The sequence below is a fragment of the Bombina bombina genome, chromosome 7 (genome assembly GCF_027579735.1).
Source record: "Bombina bombina isolate aBomBom1 chromosome 7, aBomBom1.pri, whole genome shotgun sequence".
Classification (NCBI taxonomy): Eukaryota; Metazoa; Chordata; class Amphibia; order Anura; family Bombinatoridae; genus Bombina; species Bombina bombina.
In genome coordinates, this window is record NC_069505.1 from 525461760 (window position 1) to 525486272 (window position 24513).

At 42.7% G+C, this 24513-nt stretch overlaps 1 protein-coding gene across 3 annotated transcripts in view; it reads left to right on the plus strand.

Moving 5' to 3' along the window:
• CCDC9 (coiled-coil domain containing 9) overlaps positions 1-24513 on the plus strand; it is a 453629-nt gene that overhangs the window by 321762 nt on the left and 107354 nt on the right. For all 3 annotated transcript variants that reach the window (XM_053721824.1, XM_053721823.1, XM_053721825.1), the window contains exon 14: positions 16997-17230. In XM_053721824.1, the coding sequence (XP_053577799.1) occupies positions 16997-17230 (234 nt within the window). The remainder of the gene's footprint in view (positions 1-16996; positions 17231-24513) is intronic.

Below are 24513 nucleotides of genomic sequence, written 5' to 3' on the forward strand. Positions count from 1 at the left end.
TTAAGAAAATGTTTGTTCAACAAGGTTTTATATTACAACCCCTTGCATGTATCGCGCCGATTACGGCTGCGGCAGCATTTTGGATTGAGTCGCTTGAAGAGAACCTTAGTTCATCTACGCTAGACGACATTACGGACAGGCTTAGAGTCCTTAAACTAGCTAATTCCTTCATTTCGGAGGCCGTAGTACATTTAACCAAACTTACGGCTAAGAACTCAGGATTCGCCATACAGGCACGTAGGGCGCTGTGGCTAAAATCCTGGTCAGCTGATGTTACTTCTAAGTCCAAATTACTTAATATACCTTTCAAGGGGCAGTCTTTATTTGGGCCCGGTTTGAAAGAGATTATCGCTGACATTACAGGAGGTAAGGGCCACGCCCTACCTCAAGACAAAGCCAAAGCTAAGGCTAGACAGTCTAATTTTCGTCCCTTTCGGAACTTCAAAACAGGAGCAGCATCAACCTCCACTGCACCAAAACAGGAAGGAGCTGTTGCTCGTTACAGGCAAGGCTGGAAGCCTAACCAGTCATGGAACAAGAGCAAGCAGGCCAGGAAACCTGCTGCTGCCCCAAAGACAGCATGAACCGAGAGCCCCCGATCCGGGACCGGATCTAGTGGGGGGCAGACTCTCTCTCTTCGCCCAGGCCTGGGCAAGAGATGTTCAGGATCCCTGGGCACTAGAGATCATATCTCAGGGATACTTCTAGACTTCAAATTATCTCCCCCAAGAGGGAGATTTCATCTGTCAAGGTTGTCAACAAACCAGATAAAGAAAGAAGCGTTTCTACGCTGCGTACAAGATCTGTTAATAATGGGAGTGATCCATCCGTTTCCGCGGTCGGAACAAGGACAAGGGTTCTACTCAAACCTGTTTGTGGTTCCCAAAAAAGAGGGAACTTTCAGGCCAATCTTAGATTTAAAGATTCTAAACAAATTCCTAAGAGTTCCATCGTTCAAAATGGAAACTATTCGGACAATCTTACCCATGATCCAAGAGGGTCAGTACATGACCACAGTGGATTTAAGGATGCTTACCTTCACATACCAATCCACAAAGATCATCACCGGTATCTAAGGTTTGCCTTCTTAGACAGGCACTACCAGTTTGTAGCTCTTCCATTCGGATTGGCTACGGCTCCAAGAATCTTCACAAAGGTTCTGGGTGCCCTTCTGGCGGTACTAAGACCGCGAGGGATTTCGGTAGCTCCATACCTAGACGACATTCTAATACAAGCTTCAAGCTTTCAAACTGCCAAGTCTCATACAGAGTTAGTTCTGGCATTTCTAAGGTCGCATGGATGGAAAGTGAACGAAAAGAAGAGTTCTCTTTTTCCTCTCACAAGAGTTCCATTCTTGGGGACTCTTATAGATTCTGTAGAAATGAAGATTTACCTGACAGAGGACAGGTTAACAAAGCTTCAAATGCATGCCGTGTCCTTCATTCCATTCAACACCCGTCAGTAGCTCAATGCATGGAGGTGATCGGCTTAATGGTAGCGGCAATGGACATAGTACCTTTTGCACGCCTACACCTCAGACCTCTGCAATTATGCATGCTAAGTCAGTGGAATGGGGATTACTCAGATTTGTCCCCTACTCTGAATCTGAATCAAGAGACCAGAAATTCTCTTCTATGGTGGCTTCATCGGCCACACCTGTCCAGGGGGATGCCATTCAGCAGGCCAGACTGGACAATTGTAACAACAGACGCCAGCCTACTAGGTTGGGGCGCTGTCTGGAATTCTCTGAAGGCTCAGGGACTATGGAATCAGGAGGAGAGTCTCCTTCCAATAAACATTCTGGAATTGAGAGCAGTTCTCAATGCCCTTCTAGCTTGGCCCCAATTAACAACTCGGGGGTTCATCAGGTTTCAGTCGGACAACATCACGACTGTAGCTTACATCAACCATCAGGGAGGGACAAGAAGCTCCCTAGCAATGGTGGAAGTATCAAAGATAATTCGCTGGGCAGAGTCTCACTCTTGCCACCTGTCAGCAATCCACATCCCGGGAGTGGAGAACTGGGAGGCGGATTTCTTGAGTCGCCAGACTTTTCATCCGGGGGAGTGGGAACTTCATCCGGAGGTCTTTGCCCAAATACTTCGACGTTGGGGCAAACCAGAGATAGATCTCATGGCGTCTCGCCAGAACGCCAAACTTCCTCGCTACGGGTCCAGATCCAGGGATCCGGGAGCGGTTCTGATAGATGCTTTGACAGCACCTTGGAACTTCGGGATGGCTTATGTGTTTCCACCCTTTCCGCTGCTTCCTCGATTGATTGCCAAAATCAAACAGGAGAGAGCATCAGTGATTCTAATAGCGCCTGCATGGCCACGCAGGACTTGGTATGCAGATCTAGTGGACATGTCATCCTGTCCGCCTTGGTCTCTACCTCTAAGACAGGACCTTCTGATTCAGGGTCCATTCAAACATCAAAATCTAACTTCTCTGAAGCTGACTGCTTGGAAATTGAACGTTTGATTTTATCAAAACGTGGTTTTTCTGAGTCGGTTATTGATACCCTGATACAGGCTAGGAAGCCTGTTACCAGAAAGATTTACCATAAAATATGGCGTAAATACCTATACTGGTGCGAATCCAAACATTACTCCTGGAGTAAGGTTAGGATCTCTAGGATATTGTCTTTCTACAAGAAGGGTTAGAAAAGGGTTTATCAGCTAGTTCATTAAAGGGGACAGATTTCAGCTCTGTCCATCTTGTTACACAGACGTCTGTCAGAAAATCCAGACGTCCAGGCTTTTTGTCAGGCTTTAGCTAGGATCAAGCCTGTGTTTAAAGCTGTTGCTCCGCCATGGAGTTTAAACTTAGTTCTTAACGTTTTACAGGGTGTTCCATTTGAACCCCTTCATTCCATTGATATAAAATTGTTATCTTGGAAAGTTCTGTTTTTAATGGCTATTTCCTCGGCTCGAAGAGTCTCTGAGTTATCAGCCTTACATTGTGATTCTCCTTATCTGATTTTTCACTCAGACAAGGTAGTTCTGCGTACTAAACCTGGGTTCTTACCTAAGGTGGTCACTAACAGGAATATCAATCAAGAGATTGTTGTTCCATCCTTGTGTCCAAATCCTTCTTCAAAGAAGGAACGTCTTCTACACAATCTGGATGTAGTTCGTGCCCTCAAGTTCTACTTGCAGGCAACTAAAGATTTTCGCCAAACTTCTTCCCTGTTTGTCGTTATTCTGGACAGAGGAGAGGTCAAAAAGCTTCTGCTACCTCTCTCTCTTTTGGCTTCGTAGCATAATACGTTTAGCCTATGAGACTGCTGGTCAGCAGCCTCCTGAAAGAATTACAGCTCACTCCACTAGAGCTGTGGCTTCCACTTGGGCCTTTTAAGAATGAGGCCTCTGTTGAACAGATTTGCAAGGCTGCAACTTGGTCTTCGCTTCATACTTTTTCCAAATTTTACAAATTTGACACTTTTGCTTCTTCGGAGGCTATTTTTTGGGAGAAAGGTTCTTCAGGCAGTGGTTCCTTCTATATAATGAGCCTGCCTATCCCTCCCGTCATCCGTGTACTTTTGCTTTGGTATTGGTATCCCAGAAGTAATGATGACCCGTGGACTGATCACACATAACAGAAGAAAACATAATTTATGCTTACCTGATAAATTCCTTTCTTCTGTTGTGTGATCAGTCCACGGCCCGCCCTGTTTTAAGGCAGGTAAATATCTTTTAAATTATACTCCAGTCACCACTTCACCCTTGGTTACTCCTTTCTCGTTGTTGATCTTGGTCGAATGACTGGGACTGACGTGGGAGGGGAGGAGCTATATGCAGCTCTGCTGGGTGAATCCTCTTGCATTTCCTGTTGGGGAGGAGTTATATCCCAGAAGTAATGATGACCCGTGGACTGATCACACAACAGAAGAAAGGAATTTATCAGGTAAGCATAAATTATGTTTTTGCCGGTTTTTGCACAGCAAAAATTATAGACACAGACATCAGCTTCTTCCTGCATGATCCAGGACATCTCTGGAGGGCTCAAAGGGCTTCAAAGTCGTTTTTGAGGGAGGTAAAAAGCCACAGTAGAGCTGTGGCAGTTGTGACTGTTTGAAAAAAAAAAAAAAAAAAAAAAGTTTTTGTCTTTTATTATTTTTGGGGTATTAAGGGGTTAATCATCCATTTGCAAGTGGGTGCAATGCTCTGCTAACTTGTTACATACACTGTAAAAATTTTGTTAGTGTAACTGCCTTTTTTCACTGTTATTTCAAATTTTGACAAAATTTGTGTTTCTTAAAGGTGCAGTAACGTTTTTTATATTGCTTGTAAACTTGTTTAACCCCTTAATGACCACAGCACTTTTCCATTTTCTGTCCGTTTGGGACCAAGGCTATTTTTACATTTTTTCGGTGTTTGTGTTTAGCTGTAATTTTCTTCTTACTCATTTACTGTACCCACACATATTATATACCGTTTTTCTCGCCATTAAATGGACCTTTCTAAAGATACCATTATTTTCATCATATCATATAATTTACTATAAAAAAAATGATAAAATATGAGGAAAAATGGAAAAAAAACACACTTTTTCTAAATTTGACCCCCAAAAATCTGTTACATATCTAAAACCACCAAACAACACCCATGCTAAATAGTTTCTAAATTTTGTCCTGAGTTTAGAAATACCCAATGTTTACATGTTCTTTGCTTTTTTTGCAAGTTATAGGGCAATAAATTACAAGAAGCACTTTGCTATTTCCAAACCACTTTTTTCAAAATTAGCGCTAGTTACTTTAGAACACTAATATCTTTCAGGAATCCCTGAATATCCCTTGACATGTATATATATTTTTTTAGTAGACATCCCAAAGTATTGATCTAGGCCAATTTTGGTATATTTCATACCACCATTTCACCGCCAAATGCGATCAAATACAAAAAATCGTTTCACTTTTTCACAAATTCTTTCACAAACTTTCGGTTTCTCACTGAAATTATTTACAAACAACTTGTGCAATTATGGCATAAATGGTTGTAAATTCTTCTCTGGGATCCCCTTTGTTCAGAAATAGCAGACATATATGGCTTTGGCGTTGCTTTTTGGTAATTAGAAGGCCGCTAATGCCACTGCGCACCACAAGTGTATTATGCCCAGCAGTTAAGGGGTTAATTAATGAGCTTTTAGGGAGCTTGTAGGGTTAATTTTAGCTTTAGTGTAGTGTAGTAGACAACCCCAAGTATTGATCTAGGTACATTTTGGTATATTTCATGCCACCATTTCACCGCCAAATGCGATCAAATTAAAAAAAACGTAAAATTTTTCACAATTTTAGGTTTCTCACTGAAATCATTTACAAACAGCTTGTGCAATTATGGCACAAATGGTGTGTAAATGCTTGTCCTGGGATCCCCTTTGTTCAGAAATAGCAGACATATATGACGTTGCTTTCTGGTAATTAGAAGGCCGCTAAATCCTGCTGCGCCTCACACGTGTATTATGGCTAGCAGTGAAGGGTTAATTAGGGAGTTTGTAGGGAGCTTGCAGGGTTAATTTTAGCTTTAGTGTAGAGATCAGCCTCCCATCTGACACATCCCACCCCCTGATCCCTCCCAAACAGCTCCCTTCCCTCCCCCTACCCCACAATTGTCCCCGCCATCTTAAGTACTGGCAGAAAGTCTGCCAGATACTAAAATAAAAAGGGTTTTTAAAAAAAAAAATTTTTTTTTTAGCATATTTACATATGCTACTGTGTAGGATCGCCCCTTAGCCCCCAACCTCCCTGATCCACCCCCCCCAAAAACGCTCTCTAACCCTCCCCCTCTGCCTTATTGGGGGCCATCTTGGGTACTGGCAGCTGTCTGCCAGTACCCAGTTTGCAATAAAAAGTGCTTTTTTGTTTGTTTGTTTTTTCTGTAGTGTAGCTTCCCCCCCCCCCACACAGACAAACCCCCACCACCCTTGCTGATCGTTTTTTTTTTTTATATATATTTGACATTTTTTTAACATTTTGTTATTTTCAAAATTTCTGTAGTGTAGCGGTTCCCCACCCGCTCCTTCCCCGTGCACGCGCCCCGCCCCCACCCCTCCTGTGCACTCGCCGCCGCTGCGCGCCGTGCGCGCGCCCCCCCCGCCCACAGCCACCCCCGCCCATGATCCCGCCCCCCCTACACTTAACCAGGGCCATCGATGGCCGTCACCCGCCTCCCGGACCCGGCTCCCACCCACCAACGCAGTAAGCCACCGATCTCCGGTGCAAGAGAGGGCCACAGAGTGGCTCTCTCTGCACCAGATGGCTTAAAAAGGTTATTGCAGATGCCTCCATATCGAGGCATCACTGCAATAACCGGAAAGCATCTGGAAGCGAGCAGGATCGCTCTCCAGCTGCTTTCCACACTGAGGACGTGCAGGGTACGTTCTCAGGCGTTAACTGCCTTTTTTCTGAGGACGTACCCTGCACGTCCTCAGTCGTTAAGGGGTTAAAGTTGTTTTCCAAGCTTGCTAGTCTCATTGCTAGTCTGTTTTAAACATGTCTGACACAGAGGAAACTACTTGTTCATTATGTTTGAAAGCCATGGTGGAGCCCCATAGGAGAATGTGTACTAAATGTATTGATATCACCTTAAACAGTAAAGATCAGTCTTTAACTATAAAAGAAATATCACCAGAAGATTCTGACGAGGGGGAAGTTATGCCGACTAACTCTCCCACATGTCAGACCCTTCGCCTCCCGCTCAGGGGATGCACGCTAATATGGCACCAATTACATCAGGGACGCCCATAGCGATTACCTTGCAGGACATGGCTGCAATCATGAATAATACCCTGTCAGAGGTATTATCCAGGTTGCCTGAATTAAGAGGCAAGCGCGATTGCTCTGGGGTTAGGAGAAATACAGAGCGCGCAGATGCTGTAAGGGCCATGTCTGATACTCGCGTCAAATATGCAGATCATGAGGACGGAGAGCTTCAGTCTGTGGGTGACATCTCTCTGATTTGGGGAATCCTGATTCAGAGATTTCTAATTTTAAATTTAAGCTTGAGAACCTCCGTGTGGTTGCTTGGGGAGGTGATTAGCTGCTCTGAATGACTGTAACACAGTTGCAGTACCAGAGAAATTGTGTAGGCTGGATAAATACTATGCCGGGTACCGGTGTGTACTGATGTTTTTCCATATACCAAAAGGCTTACAGAATTATTAGCAAGGAGTGGGATAGACCCGGTGTGTGCCTTTTTCCCCACCTCCTATATTTAGAAAAATGTTTCCAATAGACGCCACTACACGGGACTTATGGCAGACGGTCCCTAAGGTGGTTAATTATATTAAAGTTAGGGGGTGTTAGGGTTAGACTTAGATTTAGGCGTTAATAAATTTAATATAGTGGCGGCGACGTTGGGGGTGACAGATTAGGGGTTAATAAATGTATGTAGGTGGCAGCGATGTTAGGGACAGCAGATTAGGGGTTAATAATATTTAACTAGTGTTTGCTATGCGGGAGTGTGGCGGTTTAGGGGTTAATATGTTTATTATAGTGGCGGCGACGTTGGGGGCAGCAGATTAGAGGTTAATAAGTGTAGGTAGGTTGCGGCGACATTGTGTGAAAATTATTATAAAGAAAACTGCCAAATTTCTTTTCATTTCTTTCAGTATTAAAGGGACAGTCTACTCCAGAATTGTTATTTTTTTTAAAGATTGATAATCTTTTTAGTACCCATTCCCCAGTTTTGCATAACCAACAATGTTATATTAAAGGATTAGTTAAGTCAAAATTAAACTTTCATGATTCAGACAACTTTCTAATTTACTTTTATTAATAATTTTGCTTAGTTCACTTGATATTCTTTGCTAAAGAGTAATTCTAGGTAAGCTTGTGTTAGTCACCTGGCAGCAATGTTTACAACAATGTTTATACTTGTTATACATAGTAGCAGACTCTGCTGCCATAGAGTGTATGCACCTTTCTAAGGCCTAGATTTAGAGTTTGGTGGTAGCCGTGAAAACCAGTGTTAGAGGCTCCTAACACTGGTTTTAGGCTACCTCCGGTATTTGGAGTCACTCAAAAAAGGGTCTAACACTCACTTTTCAGCCGCGACTTTTCCATACCGCAGATCCCCTTACGTAAATTGCGTATCCTATCTTTTCAATGGGATTTTTCTAACTCCGGTATTTAGAGTCGTGTCTGAAGTGAGCGTTAGAAATCTAACGACAAAACTCCAGCCGCAGAAAAAAGTCAGTAGTTAAGAGCTTTCTGGGCTAACGCCGGTTCATAAAGCTCTTAACTACTGTGCTCTAAAGTACACTAACACCCATAAACTACCTATGTACCCCTAAACCGATCGGAACAGCCAATAGAATGCGAGCTCAATCTGATTGGCTGATTGGATCAGCCAATCGGATTGAACTTGATTCTGATTGACTGATTCCATCAGCCAATCAGAATATTCCTACCTTAATTCCGATTGGCTGATAGAATCCTATCAGCCAATCGGAATTCGAGGGACGCCATCTTAGATGACGTCCCTTAAAGGAACCGTCATTCTTCAGTTGGACGTCGCCGGATGAAGATGGGTCCGCGGTGGAGGTCTTCAGGATGGAGCCGGTCCTCATCGGATGAAGATAGAAGATGCCGCTTGGAAGATGATGGTTGCCGGTCCGGATCTACTCTTCTTCCCGGATAGGATGAAGACTTTGGAGCCTCTTCTGGACCTCTTCAGCCGCCGGAAGATGGATCGCCAGCCCCCGCTTGGGTTGGATGAAGATTTTGGAGCCAGGACGGATCGGTGAACCTGGTATGGTGAAGACAAGGTAGGATGATCTTCAGGGGCTTAGTGTTAGGTTTATTTAAGGGGGGTTTGGGTTAGATTAGGGGTATGTGGGTGGTGGGTTGTAATGTTGGGGGGGGGGGGGGTATTGTATGTTTTTTTTTACAGGCAAAAGAGCTGAACTTCTTGGGGCATGCCCCGCAAAGGGCCCTGTTCAGGGCTGGTAAGGTAAAAGAGCTTTGAACTTTAGTAATTTAGAATAGGGTAGGGCATTTTTTTATTTTGGGGGGCTTTGTTATTTTATTAGGGGGCTTAGAGTAGGTGTAATTAGTTTAAAATTGTTGTAATATTTTTGTTATGTTTGTAAATATTTTTTTATTTTTTGTAACTTAGTTCTTTTTTATTTTTTGTACTTTAGTTAGTTTATTTCATTGTAGTTATTTGTAGGTATTGTATTTAATTTATTTATTGATAGTGTAGTGTTAGGTTTAATTGTAGGTAATTGTAGATATTTTATTTAATTAATTTAATGATAGTGTAGTGTTAGGTTTAATTGTAACTTAGGTTAGGATTTATTTTACAGGTAATTTTGTTATTATTTTAACTAGGTAACTATTAAATAGTTCTTAACTATTTAATAGCTATTGTACCTGGTTAAAATAATTACAAAGTTACCTGTAAAATAAATATTAATCCTAAAATAGCTATAATATAATTATAATTTATATTGTAGCTATATTAGGATTTATTTTACAGGTAAGTATTTAGCTTTAAATAGGAATAATTTATTTAATAAGAGATAATTAATTTTGTTAGATGTAAATTATATTTAATTTAGGGGGGTGTTAGTGTTAGGGTTAGACTTAGCTTTAGGGGTTAATACATTTATTAGAATAGCGGTGAGCTCCAGTCGGCAGATTAGGGGTTAATAATTGAAGTTAGGTGTCGGCGATGTTAGGGAGGGCAGATTAGGGGTTAATACTATTTATTATAGGGTTAGTGAGGCGGATTAGGGGTTAATAACATAATTTATGCTTACCTGATAAATTTATTTCTCTTGTAGTGTATCCAGTCCACGGATCATCCATTACTTATGGGATATTAACTCCTCCCCAACAGGAAGTGCAAGAGGATTCACCCAGCAGAGCTGCTATATAGCTCCTCCCCTAACTGCCATTACCAGTCATTCGACCGGAAACATGCAGAGAAAGGAAAACCATAGGGTGCAGTGGTGACTGTAGTTTAATGGAAAAATTACCTGCCTTAAAGTGACAGGGCGGGCCGTGGACTGGATACACTACAAGAGAAATAAATTTATCAGGTAAGCATAAATTATGTTTTCTCTTGTTAAGTGTATCCAGTCCACGGATCATCCATTACTTATGGGATACCAATACCAAAGCTAAAATACACGGATGACGGGAGGGACAGGCAGGCTCTTTATACGGAAGGAACCACTGCCTGAAGAACCTTTCTCCCAAAAACAGCCTCCGAAGAAGCAAAAGTGTCAAATTTGTAAAATTTGGAAAAAGTATAAAGAGAAGACCAAGTTGCAGCCTTGCAAATCTGTTCAACAGAAGCCTCATTCTTAAAGGCCCAAGTGGAAGCCACAGCTCTAGTAGAATGTGCTGTAATTCTTTCAGGAGGCTGCTGTCCAGCAGTCTCATAGGCTAACCGTATTATGCTACGAAGCCAAAAGGAGAGAGAGGTAGCCGAAGCTTTTTGACCTCTCCTCTGACCAGAATAAACGACAAACAGGGAAGACGTTTGTCGAAAATCCTTAGTTGCCTGTAGATAAAATTTCAGGGCACGGACTACATCTAGATTGTGTAGCAGACGTTCCTTTTTCGAAAAAGGATTAGGACACAAAGATGGAACCACAATCTCTTGATTGATATTCCTGTTAGTGACCACCTTAGGTAGGAACCCAGGTTTAGTACGCAGAACTACCTTGTCTGAATGAAAAATCAGATAAGGAGAATCACAATGTAAGGCAGATAACTCAGAGACTCTTCGAGCCGAGGAAATCGCCATTAAAAACAGAACTTTCCAAGATAACAACTTGATATCAATGGAATGAAGGGGTTCAAACGGAACCCCCTGTAAAACATTAAGAACTAAGTTCAAACTCCATGGTGGAGCAACAGTTTTAAACACAGGCTTGATCCTAGCTAAAGCCTGACAAAAAGCTTGAACGTCCGGAACTTCTGACAGACGTTTGTGTAAAAGAATGGACAGAGCTGAAATCTGTCCCTTTAAGGAACTAGCGGATAAACCCTTTTCTAAACCTTCTTGTAGAAAAGACAATATCCTCGGAATCCTAACCTTACTCCATGAGTAACTCTTGGATTCGCACCAATATAAGTATTTGCGCCATATCTTATGGTAAATCTTTCTGGTAACAGGCTTCCTAGCCTGTATTAAGGTATCAATAACTGACTCAGAAAAACCACGTTTTGATAAAATCAAGCGTTCAATTTCCAAGCAGTCAGCTTCAGAGAAATTAGATTTTGATGTTTGAAGGGACCCTGGATCAGAAGGTCCTGTTTCAGAGGTAGCGACCAAGGTGGACAGGATGACATGTCCACTAGATCTGCATACCAAGTCCTGCGTGGCCATGCAGGCGCTATTAGAATCACTGATGCTCTCTCCTGTTTGATTCTGGCAATCAATCGAGGAAGCATCGGGAAGGGTGGAAACACATAGGCCATCCCGAAGGTCCAAGGTGCTGTCAAAGCATCTATCAGAACCGCTCCCGGATCCCTGGATCTGGACCCGTAACGAGGAAGCTTGGCGTTCTGTCGAGACGCCATGAGATCTATCTCTGGTTTGCCCCAACGTCGAAGTATTTGGGCAAAGACCTCCGGATGAAGTTCCCACTCCCCCGGATGAAAAGTCTGACGACTTAAGAAATCCGCCTCCCAGTTCTCCACTCCCGGGATGTGGATTGCTGACAGGTGGCAAGAGTGAGACTCTGCCCAGCGAATTATCTTTGATACTTCCATCATTGCTAGGGAGCTTCTTGTCCCTCCCTGATGGTTGATGTAAGCTACAGTCGTGATGTTGTCCGACTGAAACCTGATGAACCCCCGAGTTGTTAACTGGGGCCAAGCCAGAAGGGCATTGAGAACTGCTCTCAATTCCAGAATGTTTATTGGTAGGAGACTCTCCTCCTGATTCCATTGTCCCTGAGCCTTCAGAGAATTCCAGATAGCGCCCCAACCTAGTAGGCTGGCGTCTGTTGTTACAATTGTCCAGTCCGGCCTGCTGAATGGCATCCCCCTGGACAGATGTGGCCGAGAAAGCCACCATAGAAGAGAATTTCTGGTCTCTTGATCCAGATTCAGAGTAGGGGACAAGTCTGAGTAATCCCCATTCCACTGACTTAGCATGCACAATTGCAGCGGTCTGAGATGTAGGCGTGCAAAGGGTACTATGTCCATTGCTGCTACCATTAAGCCGATCACCTCCATGCATTGAGCTACTGACGGGTGTTGAATGGAATGAAGGACACGGCATGCATTTTGAAGCTTTGTTAACCTGTCTTCTGTCAGGTAAATCTTCATTTCTACAGAATCTATAAGAGTCCCCAAGAAGGGAACTCTTGTGAGTGGAAAGAGAGAACTCTTCTTTTCGTTCACCTTCCATCCATGCGACCTTAGAAATGCCAGTACTAACTCTGTATGAGACTTGGCAGTTTGAAAGCTTGAAGCTTGTATCAGAATGTCGTCTAGGTACGGAGCTACCGCAATTCCTCGCGGTCTTAGTACCGCCAGAAGAGCACCCAGAACCTTTGTGAAGATTCTCGGAGCCGTAGCCAATCCGAATGGAAGAGCTACAAACTGGTAATGCCTGTCTAGAAAGGCAAACCTTAGATACCGGTAATGATCTTTGTGAATCGGTATGCGAAGGTAAGCATCCTTTAAATCCACTGTGGTCATGTACTGACCCTTTTGGATCATGGGTAAAATTGTCCGAATAGTCTCCATTTTGAACGATGGAACTCTTAGGAATTTGTTTAGGATCTTTAAATCCAGGATTGGCCTGAAAGTTCCCTCTTTTTTTGGGAACCACAAACATATTTGAGTAAAACCCTTGTCCCTGTTCCGACCGTGGAACTGGATGGATTACTCCCATTAATAAAAGCTCTTGTACGCAGCGTAGAAACGCCTCTTTCTTTATTTGGTTTGTTGACAACCTTGACAGATGAAATCTCTCTCTTGGGGGAGAGTATTTGAAGTCCAGAAGGTATCCCTGAGATATTATCTCTAGCGCCCAGGGATCCTGGACATCTCTTGCCCAAGCCTGGGCGAAGAGAGAAAGTCTGCCCCCCACTAGATCCGTTCCCGGATCGGGGGCCCTCAATTCATGCTGTTTTAGGGGCACCAGCAGGTTTCCTGGCCTGCTTGCCCTTGTTCCAGGACTGGTTAGGTCTCCAGCCTTGTCTGTAGCGAGCAACAGATCCTTCTTGTTTTGGAGCAGAGGAAGTTGATGCTGCTCCTGCTTTGAAATTCCGAAAGGAACGAAAATTAGATTGACTAGCCTTAGGTTTGGCTCTGTCTTGAGGCAGGGCATGGCCTTTACCTCCTGTAATGTCAGCGATAATTTCTTTCAATCCGGGCCCGAATAAGGTCTGCCCTTTGAAAGGTATATTAAGTAATTTAGACTTAGAAGTAACGTCAGCTGACCAGGATTTTAGCCACAGTGCTCTGCGCGCCTGAATGGCGAATCCGGAATTCTTAGCCGTAAGCTTAGTTAAATGTACTACGGCATCTGAAATAAATGAGTTAGCTAACTTAAGAGCTTTAAGCCTGTGTGTAATCTCATCTAATGGAGCTGATTCAAGTGTCCCTTCCAGAGACTCAAACCAAAATGCTGCTGCAGCCGTGACAGGCGCAATGCATGCAAGGGGTTGCAATATAAAACCTTGTTGAACAAACATTTTCTTAAGGTAACCCTCTAACTTTTTATCCATTGGATCTGAAAAGGCACAGCTATCCTCCACCGGGATAGTGGTGCGCTTAGCTAAAGTAGAAACTGCTCCCTCCACCTTAGGGATCGTTTGCCATAAGTCCCGTGTGGTGGTGTCTATTGGAAACATCTTTCTAAATATCGGAGGGGGTGAGAACGGCACACCGGGTCTATCCCACTCCTTAGTAACAATTTCAGTAAGTCTCTTAGGTATAGGAAAAACGTCAGTACTCGACAGTACCGCAAAATATTTATCCAACCTACACATTTTTTCTGGTATTGCAACTGTGTTACAATCATTCAGAGCCGCTAACACCTCCCCTAGTAATACACGGAGGTTTTCCAGCTTAAATTTAAAATTTGAAATATCTGAATCCAATCTGTTTGGATCAGAACCGTCAACCGCAGAATGAAGCTCTCCGTCCTCATGTTCTGCAAGTTGTGACGCAGTATCTGACATGGCCCTAACATTATCAGCGCACTCTGTTCTCACCCCAGAGTGATCACGCTTACCTCTTAGTTCTGGTAATTTAGCCAAAACTTCAGTCATAACAGTAGCCATATCCTGTAATGTGATTTGTAATGGCCGCCCAGATGTACTCGGCGCCACAATATCACGCACCCCCCCGAGCGGGAGATGCAGGTACTGACACGTGAGGCGAGTTAGTCGGCATAACTCTCCCCTCGTTGTTTGGTGAAATGTGTTCAATTTGTACAGATTGACTTTTATTTAAAGTAGCATCAATACAGTTAGTACATAAATTTCTATTGGGCTCCACTTTGGCATTAGCACATATAGCACAGATGTCTTCCTCTGAATCAGACATGTTTAACACACTAGCAAATAAACTAGCAACTTGGAAATACTTTTCAAGTAATTTACTATAATATGAAAACGTACTGTGCCTATAAGAAGCACAGAAAGAGTTATGACAGTTGAAAGTTAATAAACTGAAAGGTTATAGCATCAAATCTTTGTAAAAAACACAATTTTAGCAAAGGCTTGTTCCCATTAGCGAAGGATAACTAACCCTGATAGCAGAAAAAAAAGTTACAGAAATAAACGTTTTTTATCACAGTCAACTACAATCTCACAGCTCTGCTGTGAATGATTACCTCCCTCAAAACAAGTTTTGAAGACCCCTGAGTTCTGTAGAGATGAACCGGATCATGCAGGAAATACAATGAGCTTCTGACTGAATTTTTTGACCTCCCCCTCACACACAACAGTGAGAGAGATCAGTAAACTGTCATAAATTAAATAAAACAACTGCCAAGTGGAAAAAATAATGCCCAAAACATTTTATTCACCCAGTACCTCAGAAAATGAAACGATTTTACATGCCAGCAAAAAACGTTTAACATAAATTAAGTGTTATTAAAGAGCCTGTTGCCAGTCCCTGCAAATTAGGCTAAAGTCTTATGCACACAGTATAATTCCAGTGAAGTGCCATTCCCCAGAATACTGAAGTGTAAAATATACATACATGACAGCCTGATACCAGTTGCTGCTACTGCATTAAAGGCTGAGTTTACATTATATCGGTATGGCAGAATTTTCTCATCAATTCCATTGTCAGAAAATAATAAGCTGCTACATACCTCTTTGCAGATTAATCTGCCCGCTGTCCCCTGATCTGAAGTTTACCTCTCCTCAGATGGCCGAGAAACAGCAATATGATCTTAACTACGCCGGCTAAAATCATAGTAAAAACTCAGGTAGATTCTTCTTCAAATTCTACCAGAGAAGGAATAACACACTCCGGTGCTATTATAAAATAACAAACTTTTGATTGAAGGTATAAAACTAAATATAATCACCATAGTCCTCTCACACATCCTATCTAGTCGTTGGGTGCAAGAGAATGACTGGTAATGGCAGTTAGGGGAGGAGCTATATAGCAGCTCTGCTGGGTGAATCCTCTTGCACTTCCTGTTGGGGAGGAGTTAATATCCCATAAGTAATGGATGATCCGTGGACTGGATACACTTAACAAGAGAAAACTTTATTATAGTAGCGCTCAGGTCCGGTCGGCAGATTAGGGGTTAATAAGTGTAGGCAGGTGGAGGCAACGTTGTGGGGGGCAGATTAGGGGTTAATAAATATAATATAGGGGTCGGCGATGTTAGGGCAGCAGATTAGGGGTACATAGGGATAATGTAAGTAGCAGCGGTTTACGGAGCGGCAGATTAGGGGTTAAAATAATATGCAGGGGTCAGCGATAGCGGGGGCGGCAGATTAGGGGTTAATAAGTGTAAGGTTAGGGGTGTTTAGACTCGGGGTACATGTTAGAGTGTTAGGTGCAGACGTAGGAAGTGTTTCCGCATAGCAAACAATGGGGCTGCGTTAGAAGCTGAACGCGGCTTTTTTGCAGGTGTTAGTTTTTTTTTCAGCTCAAACAGCCCCATTGTTTCCTATGGGGGAATCGTGCACGAGCACGTTTTTGAGGCTGGCCGCGTCCGTAAGCAACTCTGGTATCGAGAGTTGAAGCTGCGTTAAATATGCTCTACGCTCCTTTTTTGGAGCCTAACGCAGCCTTTATGTGGACTCTCAATACCAGAGTTATTTTTATGGTGCGGCCAGAAAAAAGCCAGCTTTAGCTACGCGGGTCCTTACCGACAAAACTCTAAATCTAGCCGTATGGCAGCAGTTTTTGTAGGTATAACATTGCTATAAATCTTGTTGCAGACACTGCTGCCAGATAGCTAAAGACACGTGCACGCTCCTGAGCTCACCAAGGATTACTCTTTAATAAAGGATACCAAGCAAACTAAAATTGATGATAGAAGAAAATTTGAAATGTTGTAAAATGTGCTCTGTCAAATTTATTTGTTTACTTTTCACTTTACTGTCTCTTTAATATACTGTTTAACTCTTGTATCTAAGCCTCTGCAGACTGCCCCCTTATTTCAGTTCTTTTGGCAGACTTGCATTTGAGCCAATCAGTGCTGACTCATAAATAACTCCACGGGAGTGAGCACACTGTTATCTATATGGCACACATGAACAAGCGCTGTATAGCTGTGAAAAACTGTCAAAATGCACTGAGATAAACAGCGACCTTCAAGGGCTTAAAAATTAGCTTATGAGCCTACCTAGGTTTAGCTTTCAACAAATAATACCAAGAGAACAAAGCAAATTTGATGATAAAAGTAAATTGGAAAGTTGTTTAAAATTGCATGCCCTATCTGAATCATGCAAGTTTAATTTTGACTAGACTGTCCCTTTAATTGTCATTATTTATTTGATTTGGTATCTGAACCATAATCACATGATTTATTCTATCTTATCCTTTGGACAGACCCTGTGTCAGAACCACAGTTAACAGAAGCTGACCAGATTGCAGTTGAGTGTCCCCCTGAGGATTTAACCTCGCATTTGGTATCGGAATCTCAGGACATCCCAGAACCCAAGCAAGATGTGGCCCTACAAAAGGAACAGAGCGCTGAGAAATGGACTGAAGAGGTCCCTAAAGAGAAACCTGAGACCTCTTCACTTACTCCAACTGAAGAAGACAATAAACCTCAAGTTGATGGTAAGATATTCAAATTTAGAGTTTTATTTCAGGTTCCAATTGCTGTATGTTTGGTAGAGGTGGATACTTTAACCCCTTAATGACCGCAGCACTTTTCCATTTTCTGTCCGTTTGGGACCAAGGCTCTTTTTACATTTCTGCGGTGTTTGTGTTTAGCTGTAATTTTCCTCTTACTCATTTACTGTACCCACACATAGTATATACCGTTTTTCTCGCCATTAAGTGGACTTTCTAAAGATACCATTATTTTCATCATATCTTATAATTTACCATAACATTTTTTATATAATATGAGGAAAAAAATGGAAAAAACACACTTTTTCTAACTTTGACCCCCAAAATCTGTTACACATCTACAACCACCAAAAAAAACATATGCTAAATAGTTTCTAAATTTTATCCTGAGTTTAGAAATACCCAATGTTTACATCTTCTTTGCTTTTTTTGTAAGTTATAGGGCAATAAGTACAAGTAGCACTTTGCTATTTCCAAACCCCTTTTTTTCAAAATGAGCGCTAGTTACATTGGAACACTGATATCTTCCAGGAATCTCTGAATATCCCCTGACATGTATATATATATATTTTTTTAGAAGACATCCCAAAGTATTGATCTAGGCCCATTTTGGTATATTTCATGCCACCATTTCACCGCCAAATGCGATCAAATAAAAAAATAGTTCACTTTTTCACAATTTTTTTCACAAACTTTAGGTTTCTCACTGAAATTATTTACAAACAGCTTGTGCAATTATTGCACAAATGGTTTTAAATGCTTCTCTGGGATCCCCTTTGTTCAGAAATAGCAGACATATATGTCTTTGGCGTTGCTTTTTGGTAATTAGAAGGGCGCTAAATGCCACTGCGCACCACACGTGTATTATGCCCAGCAGTGAAGGGGTTAATTAGGGAGCATGTAGGGAGCTTCTATGGTTAATTTTAGCTTTAGTGTAGTGTAGTAGACAACCCAAAGTATTGATCTAGGCCCATTTTGGTATATTTCATGCCACCATTTCACCGCCAGATGCGATCAAATTTAAAAAAAGTAAAATTTTTCACAATTTTAGGTTTCTCACTGAAATCATTTACAAGCAGCTAGTGCAATTATGGCACAAATGGTTGTAAATGCTTCTCTGGGATCCCCTTTGTTCAGAAATAGCAGACATATATGTCTTTGGCGTTGCTTTTTGGTAATTAGAAGGCCGCTAAATGCCGCTGCGCATCACACGTGTATTATGTCTAGCAGTGAAGGGGTTAATTAGGTAGCTTGTAGGGAGCTTGCAGGGTTAAGTTTAGCTTTAGTGTAGAGATCAACCTCCCACCTGGCACATCAGACCCCCTGATCCCTCCCAAACAGCTCCCTTCCCTCCCCCACCCCACAATTGTCCCCGCCATCTTAAGTACTGGCAGAAAGTCTGCCAGTACAAAAATAAAGTGAATCTTTGTTTTTTGTTTTTTTTTAAAAAAAATATTGTATAGCATATTTACATATGCTGCTGTGTAGCGCCCCCGGTCATCCCCGCCCACGATCCCGCCCCCCTCCACATCACTGGGCCCAGCGATGGCCGCCACCCGCCTCCCACCCACCAACGATACCGGCCATCGATGTCTGGTGCAGAGAGGGCCACAGAGTGGCTCTCTCTGCATCGGATGGCCATGAGAGGTTATTGCAGGATGCCTCCATATCGAGGCATCACTGCAATAACCGGAAAGCAGCTGTAAGCGATCAGGATCTCTTCCAGCTGCTTTCCACACCGAGAACGTGCATGGTACGTGCTCAGGCGTTAACTGCCTTTTTTTGAGGACGTTCCCTGCACGTCCTCGGTCATTAAGGGGTTAAAGGGACGTGAAACCCAAAATATTTATTTTGTGATTTAGATACAGCATACAGTTTCAAGCAATTTTGCAATTTACTTCTATTATCTAATTTGTTTGTATCCTTTGTTAAAACACATACCTGGAGCTGCAATGCACTACTGGGAGCTAGCTGCTGATTGGTGGCTACATATATCTGTTTTTTTCATTGGCTCACCAGATGTGTTCAGCTAGTTTCCAGTAGTACATTACTGCTTTTTCAAAGGATTCCAAGAGAATGAAGCAAATTTAAATGTAATAATTAAAGCAAATTTGAATTGTTTAAAATGGTATGCACGTCCCTTTAAAGCTGAATAGCCAGAAATAGTGAACATGTTCTGATGAACAGTTAAAGAAAAGAAAGCTTGGGGTAAATATGTTTTCTATTAATGTGACTTTACTTTTTTTACCTGCTATGTTACTTATATAATCTGGAAAAAAAAAAGAATATTTCTTTTAAAGGGACAGTCTAGTAAAAAAAAAAACTTTCATGATTCAGATAGGGCATGTCATTTTAAACAACTTTCCAACTTACTTATCACCTATTTTGCTTTGTTCTCTTGGTATTCTTTGTTGAAAGCTAAACCTAGAAGGTTCATATGCTAATTTCTCTTGTAAGGTGTATCCAGTCCACGGATTCATCCTTTACTTGTGGGATATTCTCCTTCCTAACAGGAAGTGGCAAAGAGAGCACACAGCAGAGCTGTCCACCGGCTCTAAGCAATAGGGTCCCTCTCGGAAGGGTAAAGTGAATGTGGTGTCAGAAAGTTAAAACTCTTAACTAATTGCCGAGCTCTTCATTACATTCCTCGGCCGTCTGTAGCTCAGTGCATGGAGACAATCGGACTAATGGTAGCGGCAATGGACATAGTCCCTTTTGCACGGATACACCTCAGACCACAGCAACTATGCATGCTCAAACAGTGGAATGAGGATTATGCAGATTTGTCTCCTCAAATACAGTTGGACCAGGGGACCAGAGATTCTCTTCTCTGGTGGTTGTCTCAGGATCACCTGTCTCAGGGAATGTCTCAGGGAATGTGTTACGATGAGTGGATCATCGTAACGACCGACGCCAGTCTGTTGGGCTGGGGGGCTGTCTGGGACTCCCTGAAAGCTCAGGGCTTATGGTCTCGGGAAGAAGCTCTTCTCCCGATAAACATTCTGGAACTGAGGGCGATATTCAACGCTCTTCAGGCATGGCCTCAGCTAACTGCGGCCAAATTCATCAGATTTCATGACTGTAGCTTACATCAACCATCAAGGGGGAACAAGGAGTCCCCTAGCAATGATGGAAGTAACCAAAATAATCGGGTGGGCGGAGGATCACTCTTGCCACCTCTCAGCAATTCACATCCCAGGAGTAGACAACTGGGAAGCGGATTTTCTAAGTCGTCAGACTTTTCATCCCGGGGAGTGGGAACTCCACCCGGAGGTATTTGCCCAGCTGACTCAGCTATGGGGCACTCCAGAATTGGATCTGATGGCGTCCCGTCAGAATGTCAAACTTCCTCTTTACGGGTCCAGGTCCCGGGATCCCCAGGCAGTGTTGATAGATGCTCTAGCAGCGCCTTGGTCCTTCAATCTGGCCTATGTGTTTCCACCGTTTCCTCTCCTTCCTCGTCTGGTTACCAGAATCAAGCAGGAGAGGGCGTCAGTGATTCTAATAGCACCTGCGTGGCCACACAGGACTTGGTATGCAGACCTAGTGGACATGTCATCCGTTCCACCATGGACTCTGCCAATGAGGCAGGACCTTCTACTTCAAGGTCCTTTCAAACATCCAAATCTAATTTCTCTGCGTCTGACTGCTTGGAGATTGAACGCCTAATTCTATCTAAGCGTGGTTTCTCTGAGTCGGTTATCGATACCCTGATTCAGGCTAGAAAGCCTGTCACCAGGAAAATCTACCATAAGATTTGGCGAAAATATCTTTGTTGGTGCGAATCCAAGGGTTACTCATGGAGTAAGATTAGGATTCCCAGGATATTGTCCTTTCTCCAAGAAGGATTGGAGAAAGGATTATCAGCTAGTTCCTTAAGAGGACAGATATCTGCTTTGTCTATTCTTTTACACAAACGTCTGGCAGAGGTACCAGACGTTCAAGCGTTTAGTCAGGCTTTAGTCAGAATCAAGCCTGTTTATAGACCCGTGGCTCCGCCATGGAGTCTGAATTTAGTTCTTTCAGTTCTGCAAGGGGTTCCGTTTGAACCTTTACATTCCATAGATATTAAACTTTTATCTTGGAAAGTTTTGTTTTTGGTAGCTATCTCTTCTGCTCGAAGAGTTTCAGAGTTATCTGCCTCACAGTATGACTCACCTTACCTGGTGTTCCATGCAGATAAGGTAGTTTTGCGTACCAAACCCGGTTTTCTTCCTAAGGTTGTGTCTAATAAGAATATTAACCAGGAAATTGTTGTTCCTTCTCTGTGTCCTAATCCTTCGTCAAAGAAGGAACGTCTGTTACACAATCTTGATGTGGTTCGTGCTTTAAAGTTCTATTTACAAGCAACTAAGGATTTCAGACTAACAACTTCTTTGTTTGTTATCTATTCTGGTAAGAGGAGAGGTCAAAAGGCGACCGCTACCTCTCTTTCCTTTTGGCTGAAAAGCATCATCCGTTTGGCCTATGAGACTGCTGGCCAGCAGCCTCCTGAAACAATTACTGCTCATTCTACCAGAGCAGTGGCTTCCACATGGGCTTTTAAAAATGAGGCTTCTGTTGAACAGATTTGTAAGGCAGCAATTTGGTCTTCGCTGCATACTTTTTCCAAATTTTCCAAATTCGATACTTTTGCTTCTTCAGAGGCTATTTTTGGGAGAAAGGATTTACAAGCAGTGGTGCCTTCCGTTTAAGGTACCTGTCTTGTTCCCTCCCTTCATCCGTGTCCTAAAGCTTTGGTATTGGTATCCCACAAGTAAAGGATGAATCCGTGGACTGGATAGATCTTACAAGAGAAAACATAATTTATGCTTACCTGATAAATTACTTTCTCTTGTGGGGTATCCAGTCCACGGCCCGCCCTGTCATTTTAAGACAGGTGGTTTTTATTTTTAAACTACAGTCACCACTGCACCCTATGGTTTCTCCTTTTTCTTCCTAACCGTCGGTCGAATGACTGGGGGGTGGAGCTAGAGGGGGAGCTATATGGACAGCTCTGCTGTGTGCTCTCTTTGCCACTTCCTGTTAGGAAGGAGAATATCCCACAAGTAAAGGATGAATCCGTGGACTGGATACACCACAAGAGAAAGTAATTTATCAGGTAAGCATAAATTCTGTTTTCTTAGCCCTTGAAGGCTGCCTCTTATCTTAGTTAATTTTTCACAGCTAGAGGGCATTAGTTCATGTGGGCCATATAGATAACATTGTGCTTACACCCATGGGGGCCTATCTATCAAGCTCCGAATGGAGCTTGCTGGCCCGTGTTTCTGGCGAGTCTTCAGACTCGCCAGAAACAGCAGTTATGAAGCAGCGGTCTAAAGACCCTGTCCGCTTGCTCTGAGCAGGCGGACAGGAATCACCGCAATTCAACCCGATCGAATACGATCGGGTTGATTGACACCTCCCTGCTGATTGCCCGCGAGTCTGCAGGGGGCGGCGTTGCACCAGCAGCTCTTGTGAGCTGCTGGTGCAATGCTGAATACGAAGAGCGTATTGCTCTCCGCATTCAGCGAGGTCTTGCGGACCTGATCCGCACTGTCGGATCAGGTCCGCAAGACCTTTCATAAATAGAGGCCATGGAGTTACCTAGGAGTCAGCACTGATTGGCTAAAATGCAAGTCTTTCAAAAGAATAGGAGGCAGTCTGCAGAGGCTTAGATACAAGGTAATCAGAGAGGTAAAAAGTATATTAATATAACAGGGCTGGTTATGTAAAACTGGGGAATGGGTAATAAAGGGATTATCTATCTATTTAAACAACAAAAATTCTGGTGCTGACTGTCCCTTTAAAGGGATATGAAACTCCTAAATGTTTGTTTGTGATTCACACAGAGCATTATATTTTTTAAAAAGTGTTCAATTGACTTCTGTTATCAAACTTGCTTTGTTCCCTTTATATTCTTTGTTGAAGAGATACGTAGGTAGCTGCCATTTAGTGCTCTTGCAAAACCTAAAACACAACCACAAGACCAGGGCTATTGAATCTATTTCTAGAGGCCGATTTATTATGCTGTGAATGCAGCAGTTTCCTCGCGACATTTTTCCTTTAGAAAGAGCATACAATTTAAAAAAAACTTTCTAATTGACTTCTATTATCTAATTTGCTTCATTCTTTAGATATCCTTTGCTGAAAAGCATATCTAGATAGGCTAAGTAGATGCTGATTGGTGGCTGCACAGAGATGCCTCGTGTGATTGGCTCACCCAATTGCATTGCTATTTCTTCAACAAAGGATATCTAAAGAATGGAGCAAATTAGACAATAGAAGTAAATTTGAATGTTGTTTAAAATTGTATTCTCTACCTGAATCATGAAAGAAAATTTGGGGGTTTAGTGTCCCTATAACATTTCCAAGACTGAGCGCCTTCTTATATCCCCCCCACTCTAGCTCTAATCCGCTTTCTCACTGTTCTATCAATGTCGGCAGCCTCACTATTTCCCCATCACCCCGAGTCAGCTGCCTCGGAGTTACACTTGACTCCAATCTTTCCTTCAACTCTTACATCCGATTGCTCACTTCATTATGCCACAACTTCCTACGCAATATCTCCACAGGTCATCAGTTTCTGAGCGCTGACTAAGCAACTAATTCACTCCCTGCTTAATTTCTAATCTTGACTACTGCATTAACCTACTAACTGGCCTCCTCTCTCCCACTCCCCCCCCCCCTTTAATCCATCCTAAATGCCTCTGCCAGGCTAATCCACCTATCCCAATGCTCAGTATCTGCTGCACCTCTCTGAGAGTCCCTTCACTGGCTCCCCATTCACTGAAAATTTTTATTTGAAATTCTCATCCTGAACTACAAAGCCCTACAAATATACTCCAGCCCCTCCCCCTAGGATCCAACAAAGACCTGTTCCTTGCTTTATTATCTCCTCTCCCCATGCTAGACTGCAGGACTTCACTCGTGCAGCACCAACCCTTCTTTTTAAACAATACACATTCTGGTGTAGACTGTCCCTTTAAGAGGTCAGTAAAATTAGTTATATTTTTTTGTAACGAGACATGAAATCCCAAATTTTTCTTTCATGATTCAGATACAGTGTAAAATTTAAAAACATAAATCCATTTTACTTTTTATTGTTACTTCATTCTCTTGGTATCCTTTGTTGAAAAGGCAGGTAGGTAGGCTTAGGAGCAGTGTCTGAAAACGCTATATAGCATCAGTTATGCAAGAATGGAAGATGTATTTCCTGCCCTCTAGTGCTCCGAGCATGTGCGCTGTACCTACCTAGGTATGCAACAAAGAATAGCATGAGAACAAAG